The 7630-nt window shown below is 39.7% G+C and overlaps 1 protein-coding gene across 1 annotated transcript; it reads left to right on the top strand.

The window, feature by feature from the left end:
- Positions 1 to 2747: 2747 nt before the first annotated feature.
- On the top strand, positions 2748 to 6425 carry LOC143555631 (protein STRUBBELIG-RECEPTOR FAMILY 7-like). Its single transcript, XM_077045154.1, has 16 exons — positions 2748 to 3004; positions 3098 to 3230; positions 3316 to 3387; positions 3489 to 3554; positions 3644 to 3715; positions 3830 to 3901; positions 3976 to 4047; positions 4133 to 4198; positions 4282 to 4344; positions 4426 to 4733; positions 4823 to 5106; positions 5194 to 5453; positions 5527 to 5659; positions 5745 to 5863; positions 5943 to 6099; positions 6177 to 6425. Exons 1-16 carry the CDS (start codon positions 2866 to 2868, stop codon positions 6345 to 6347), a joined length of 2187 nt encoding a protein of 728 aa, XP_076901269.1. The 5' UTR covers positions 2748 to 2865; the 3' UTR covers positions 6348 to 6425.
- Positions 6426 to 7630: the final 1205 nt, after the last annotated feature.

Here is a 7630-nt window from a genome sequence, read left to right as displayed (position 1 = left end):
AGCTTGGTTGCGCCTGCTTTTCCGCGGAGGAAAAACTGGTTGGTTGCAACCTGGACCATACAGAGTTCTGCTTGCCCCTCTTTTCTTTGCTGCGCGGTGACTCAGCTTGATGCGCTCTTTCTCTTGCCCTATCTTGGGCAATTTGTTTTTCATTCCTCGCGAAAACTCGCGATGCTTCCATTAACTTGGCCCACGTGGTGGGCATGCCATCTCTGCTTACGAGAGCCCGGCGGAGTTGATCACTGCGCGCGCCTTGTATAAAGGCCACGCGCAGGAGTTGCTCAGTTATACCTCCGATTGCCAGAGACTCCTGATTGAAACGAGTGATGTAGTCTTCAATCGTTTCATCATTCCTGCGCACGCAGTGCATGATGTCATCAGGATCGCGCGTGTGTCTGCGCTGCTGTACGAAGTGGGCTTGGAACTTTTCCAATAGTTCCTCGAACCCATCAATTTGCCCAGTCGGCAAGCTCTCGAACCAGACTCGCGCCGCGCCCGTGAGGCAGCGAGCAAACATGTGACACCATGTTGGCATCGTCCAGCTCTCTAGGTTTCCCGTGTTGTAAAAACCTTGCAAGAAATCATCTGGATCTGTTGTGCCGTCATATTTACCTAAACCACTTGGCATCTTGGTTTTGTGCTGGATGGGAGCCTTCGCGATGCGCTCAGTGAACTTTGAATGTTTCACCAAGATGGCTGGTCTATATGGTGTGGTTACGTCCACTTGCCCTCTAACTGGTGGGCTGTACGGCATGTGCAGATCCAGATCGGCTCTGGCTCCAGGCGCCATGTTCACAGGCGCGCGGAGCTGTGAGCCTCCTGCATGAGTGTCTCGTGTCTTCCTCATGCTGTGCACTTCTTCATCACTGAACTCAGTGTGTGCAGTGTGAACAGAATGTCCTTCTTCCGGCGCGCGCGGCCTTTTTGTTCCATGAACAGTTTGCTTATCAAGCGCTTGCCTTTGTGTTAAGTCGGCTAGCTTTTTCTGTTTGACCATCTCATTATACTTGTCCATTAGACGCCGCTGCTCGTTTATAAGCCATTCTTTAGGATCATTTGCTTCCTCTTCTGGACCCATTGGTCCTTTTTGTTTCGCGCCGGCAAGATTTTGTAACGTAAGATCGTCTGGAGGAGTTTCAGTCTGGCCGTGAGGAGTTGTGATGAAGGGACGGTTACTGGTGGCGCGCGTAGAATCACGCTGCGCCCTCAGAAACTGTTGTCCCTCATTAACGTCCTCACGTTCAATATCCTCCAGAGCTTGATCAACGTTATGAACGCCAGAAACCATGGTGATTTTTTTTTATATATATAGATCTGATGAGATCTGATTGCCGTTGTAACAGTGGATGGCGCCAATGAAGAAGCGCGGATCGACTCACTGGTAGACGATCTACTTTCCTCGGGTATGATTACACTATTTCACCGATGGTTTTCTTGGATCTGGGTTCTTCCACCTACAAAATGAACAACACCGTCAACTTACCCCTCAGAAAGGGACAGAGGGGTCCTCTTTGGGATAACCCTCCGGTGTGAGAATAAGTATTTGTGGGAGAAGACAATAATATATCAGAGTAAGGAATTCTGGAGAATATTGCTTAATAGCTGAATACTCTGTGTGATTGTGTTACTGGCTGTAACTGTCTGTGAGTGAATGTAATTGAATATGATTGAATGTGAATGAATGTCAATGAAAATGTGTCTGAATGTCTCTCCTTGTGGAGTTGATGCTGTATTTATAGTGCTAGGGTTTCCACTGATTGGGCTCAGCCTTGTTGGCCTCCTCCAATTGCTCTGCGCCACGTGTCTTCTGGGACACCTGGTGCTTTCTCATTGGTTGTAATCACGTGGTAGCACATGTGTCATGCTGAGTTGTCGACCTTTCATTTGGCAGCTGTCAACATCAGCATATTCTTATTCCTTAAAAAGATACCTTCTGGAAGGTTGTCTGACGTGCACAATCAAGGTTGCCCTAATCCTGATTTGGATAAGGACGAGGTTGATTATGTGCATGTGTGATATGCGCCAATCCTGAGGATGCGCGAGGTCTTCTCTTTATTCTCATGCGCAGATGTTTCATGCGCAGATGTGATATGCGCCGCACGCTGATGCGCCACGCGCATATGTGATATGCGTGAGCATATGTGTGCCTGGGCATATGATGCCTGAGCATGTGTGGTGCCTGGGCATATGATGCCTGAGCATATGTGGTATGCGCCATGCGCATAGGTTTTGGCTTTGTGCCTTCGTAATGTCTTGATTTCAAGCGTGTTGTCTATATCTTGTGGGTTGACCCGCCTTGCTCCGTGTTGAGGCGGGTACATACCTCTTCAGTTAGCTTGACAACCCACCCACTTAAACGACTACTTGTGTTATATTAAAACAAAAGTAAAAACTAAAGATATAACAAAATTCGGGAAATTTAATGTATTTCTTTCGATGTCAAATCATTATAAAGTGGTTTGCAATGTTAATAAGAACAGATTAACTTTCTTTTTACAATTTATTTTGTCACCCATAAGATTTGATCACTCTTAAAAAAATGACAAAACATTATCTAATGGCTAAAATCAATTTGGTAAAAAAAGAAATATATATTAATTCGAAACAGAGAATATAATCTAAAATTAGTTAATAATAATATTATAATAATAGTGATACCCATAATCGGCGTAAATTTAGAGAGTCTGACTGACTAATTCTGTGGCTTTAGATTCTCGGGCCGTAGAATATCGAGAATGTAATAGACCACCTCCTCACCTTAACTTATTCTATTGCCATTTGCTGCTTTATATTGCTTCCTGTTCCTCAATTCACACGAAATACAAAACATTAAACCCTAAATAAATTATTATTCAGATCAAATGCATGCGTTCTGAATCATCTTATTTTGTTGCTGTATTTGTCGGTGGTCAAGTGTCGGCAGCAATGACACCACTCCTCTTATTCATCTTCATCTTCCTTCTTGCCCCTAACTCCATCACCGCCGACACAGATCCATCCGACGGTCAGTATTAATCTTCAATCTTTAATTTAATCCTTGAAGGTGGGTTTTTATTATTATGTTTGGGTTTTATCATTTATGTTTATGTATGTGCAGTCTCTGCTTTGAATGCCATGTATCAGAGTTTAAATTATCCGGGTCAATTAACCAAATGGACCTCAACCGGTGGTGACCCGTGTGCCGAAAACTGGAAAGGCATTACCTGTTCCGGTTCAAGAGTCACTGAAATGTATTTCTTTTCTTTTTTTAATAATAACATTTGTATTAATATTATTATTGTTATTTTGTTAAACTTTTATTTTATTATGAATCAGAAATCTACCAAGTCTTGGGCTTTCTGGAGGAATTGGATATCAGCTTCAAAGTTTGACATCAGTCACTAACTTGTAAGAACAGAGCAATAACAATAACAATAACAATAACAATGACATTGTTTTCTTTTGTCACATATAAAAGCAGACTAACATGATGTCATCCGGTGATGCAGTGATGTAAGCAACAATAACCTTGGAAATCAGATACCTTATAGCCTTCCTCCAAATTTGCAAAGATTGTATGGTTTTTTTCTTATAGTTTTTTTTCTGATTGCGTAACGTGTTGCGTTTTTCGGTTTTATGAAATGCGCTATTTTGTAATATGCAGAAATCTTGCTGGATGTGGATACACTGGCAACCTTCCGTATTCCATATCACAAATGACTTCTTTAAAATACTTGTGAGACAATTTTCGTATTTCCTCCCTCTTGTAATAGTTGCATATAGATAGATGTTATTATGTTTATGTTAATGCTAATGTTATTATTTTTTTTTCATTTTTGTATTTGAACAGAAATGTTGCCCGCAACCAAATTAGTGGCCAGTTGCCCGACATGTTTGGGCAGCTCTCCGCTCTAACCACTATGTATGAACTTCTTCCTGAGTTCAAATTTTCCGTCTTTTTTTTCCCTGTTCTTAAAACGATGTTATATGCTTCAGGGATATATCTTTCAATTCATTTACGGGTGACCTTCCTGAAAGCTTTAGCATGCTGTCCAGTGTGACTGATATGTAAGTATATGAATATGTAATCTGACATGACGGTCAACATAACATTCAATCATCTTATTTGATGTTTTATAATATTGTTGTGTAGGTATTTACAGAACAACCAGTTTACAGGCACCATTGATGTCCTTGCCAATCTTCCACTTAAAAATTTGTTAGTTTTAGTTTCAATCCAGTTAAAAAGTCTTCTTTTGATTTGGTTTGGTTGTTTACGCTCGTGTTTTGATAATGATTCAGGAATGTTGCCAATAACCAGTTTACGGGTTGGGTTCCTAGTCGACTAAACAACATTAATCTGCAGTAAGCGTCCAACTCAAATTTATGTACAAATAAAAAAAAGAAGATAAAAACCGTTTTGAAATTTGAATTGTTGTGTGCCAGAAAGGATGGTAACTCGTGGAACTCTGGGCCTGCACCACCACCTCCACCTGGCACACCTGCAGCTGGAGGGGGCGGTCAAAATCGACAGCCAGGTGGCAATAGCCCCTCTACTGGCGGCGATTCTAGTGGTGGTGGGAAAAAGTCTGGTGTCGGTGGTGGAGCTATAGCAGGAATTATAATATCCATTTTGGTTGTTAGTGCAATAATCGCCTTTGTTTTATTGAAAAAAAGATCCAAGAAATCATCAAACGATATAGAAAAAACCATGGGCCATTCTTTACCCCCTGTTGCTCCACAGCCAGTTGAAGGTATAAAGTTTAACCTTTAAATTTGTTTTCTTGTAAGTTACGTGCTTCAAGAAATCTTAATTAAATATATGACCGTTTTTTGTTTGTAGAAATTAAGCCTGATCTATCTTCTCCCATGGCCAACACAAAAACATTTGAAACTGCAGAAGTTATAAACCTAAAACCACCACCTTTTGATCATCATAAATCGTTTGATGACGATGATTTTTCTGCAATTCCCATTGTTCCCAAGAAAGTACAAGTGCCCCCACCAAATGTTCCATCATACTCGGTAGCCGACCTTCAAATAGCTACAAACAGCTTTAGTGCTGATAACCTCATTGGTGAAGGATCTACCGGACGTGTATTTCGTGCTCAATTTGAAGACGGAAAAGTATGCGATTTTCATCTATTCATAATTTGTGTTAAGTGTTGTTTTTATAACGTTATATAATATAACCTCTCACCCTTTGTATTTTAGGTTGTTGCTGTTAAGAAAATGATATCATCTGCTCTGTCAGATGATTTCATCGATATGGTTTCTGACATATCTAGATTACTCCATCCTAATATAACCGAGCTTATTGGCTACTGCTCCGAACACGGACAACACCTTCTTGTTTACGAGTTCCTTAAAAACGGCTCTCTATACGATTTCTTGCATCTCTCTGATGAATACAGCAAGCCGTTAATATGGAATACGCGTGTCAAAATTGCTCTAGGGACAGCTCGTGCATTGGAGTAAGTCAAAATTCATTTCTTAAATCAAGTTATGATCTTTACTAATGATTGTAATCTTGTTTGTGTTTGTTAGATATCTACACGAAGTATGCTCACCATCTGTTATTCATAAGAATATTAAATCCGCTAATATCTTACTAGACTCGGAGCTCAATCCTCATCTTTCTGAGTGTGGTTTAGCAAGCCTCATCTCAGATGCAGATCAGGTATTTCCGGTTTAGTATGAAGTCATAGATAATACCTAAATTACCTTTGTTATATTATTTATATTATTAACTTTTGAATTTGCAGAGTTCTAGATACAGTGCCCCTGAGGTTTCCATGTCGGGTCAGTACACGTTGAAAAGTGATGTATACAGTTTTGGTGTTACTATGTTAGAGCTAATTACAGGAAGAAAACCATTTGATAGGTAAAGTAATGTATGTTGTAAATTGTTGTAGACGTAAACTATTTAAGGTTTGCTTAAGTTGTGTAATGTAATGGTACAGCTCACGGACAAGGGCAGAACAGTCTTTGGTGAGGTGGGCGACACCTCAGCTTCATGACATGGATGCTCTTGCAAAGATGGTTGATCCAGCGCTAAAAGGACTGTATCCGGTTAAATCTCTTTCTCGTTTTGCAGATGTAATTGCTCTGTGTGTACAGGTAATATACCAATTTCCAAGTTCAAATTGTATATAGCTGTATGCTTATTACTGATATATAATAAAATGAACTGTCAGCCGGAGCCAGAGTTTCGACCAGCCATGTCAGAAGTGGTTCAGGCGTTGGTTCGACTTGTGCAGAGGGCAAATATGAGCAAGAGAACTGTTGGTGTTGAACAAGGGCGATCTTTCAACCATGACTCTCGTCATAAACGTTCTCCGTTGTTTTCCTTTAGTTTATCATCATAGTTTTGTCAAATTTTACATTCTTGTGTTGAGTGTATTAGTTAGAAACAAAAGTCATGTGGCAAAGACGCTACTTAATTATATTAGATGGAATGAAATGACCCCTTGCATTTGCCTTTGCATCTGGAGTCTCATTTTGTATGTTATGTTTAAAAGGACATAAGATACTTCTTTAATTTCTACATTTTAGAAACAAGATCCCATTTTAGGATTGGGTCGGAAACACATTGTTAGGTATAACTGATCGCGTATCAATTAGGTTGTCCTCTATGGAGGGGCAACATATCCCCTCTACGTCATTACCATGTAGGAAACGGGGCTTCGAATTCCTTCTCCATAACGCCACACTGTGTGTGTTGTCCCGTTATATATAATTATATACATATATATATGTGTGTGTATGTGAGAAGGAGAGAGAAAAAAGATGCATGACCCACTTACTATTTCCACATCGCCCCTTCTTCACAACCCCCCCTCCCCCCCACCCCCAACAATCGTCCCCCAACGGCGTTCCTCCCAATGTTGCCCCCAAACGTCTATAGACTACAACCGGAACCGGAATATATTTAATTATTGCTCAATGCTCTCATAATGAAAGAATTATAAGTACAGGATGTGTAAAAATATAGACGAACTAGGGTTACAAACTTAGTGAACAACAAAAAAAAACGGGTCCAAATAAAGAAATATAGGGTCGGTCCAAACTAGAGGTGCACAAAGAAACCGGTTAACCGGTTTGTACCCGATTTCGTAACCGGTTACTAACCGGTCCAATCCTAACCGGTTACTAACTGATCCTAACCACCGGTTAGTAACCGGGTTATATTATTGATTTCAAAACCGGTTAACCGTTTTTTTATTGATTATCTCTACTATATATAAAGCATGAGTTAGGGACCTCTTAAATTTTAAGAGGTACCTAACTTGTTGCTTATTGTACAACATGTTATGCATAGATTTAAGAAATTTTAAGGGTAATGTTGTCTTTATAGCACAACATGTACGGTTACTTTAGTTTCTTACCTAATAGTTTTAGTTTTAGTCCTCTAACTTTAATAAAATTTTGTTAATTTATAGAATAGTTACACATCCACCCATTATTTAAAACAAACTACCCCCACGGCTTTTAAACGTTCATAACTTTTTCACACTTTATTTTTTTTTAAGAAAATTATTCTATAAAAAACGAACATTTTATTCTCTTTAATTTGAGTATGATATTGTTAGAGTTTATTAATTCAAAAAAATTAACATTTACGTGATTACCGGTTTGTAACGACAATGGG

The sequence above is a fragment of the Bidens hawaiensis genome, unplaced genomic scaffold, assembly GCF_021521415.1.
Source record: "Bidens hawaiensis isolate Kalapana, Puna unplaced genomic scaffold, B.hawaiensis_p1.1 tig00001032_1, whole genome shotgun sequence".
NCBI lineage: Eukaryota > Viridiplantae > Streptophyta > Magnoliopsida > Asterales > Asteraceae > Bidens > Bidens hawaiensis.
This window is presented reverse-complemented; position numbering and strand designations above follow the sequence as displayed.

What these genes read in the sequence shown, in the direction of transcription:
- LOC143555631 (XM_077045154.1), top strand. Translation starts at nt 2,866, where the DNA reads ATGCGTTCTGAATCATCTTATTTTGTTGCTGTATTTGTCGGTGGTCAA. An exon ending in CTAAACAACATTAATCTGCA is followed by an intron (nt 4,345 to 4,425) that starts GTAAGCGTCCAA and finishes GTTGTGTGCCAG; the next exon opens with AAAGGATGGTAACTCGTGGA. An exon ending in GGGACAGCTCGTGCATTGGA is followed by an intron (nt 5,454 to 5,526) that starts GTAAGTCAAAAT and finishes TGTGTTTGTTAG; the next exon opens with ATATCTACACGAAGTATGCT.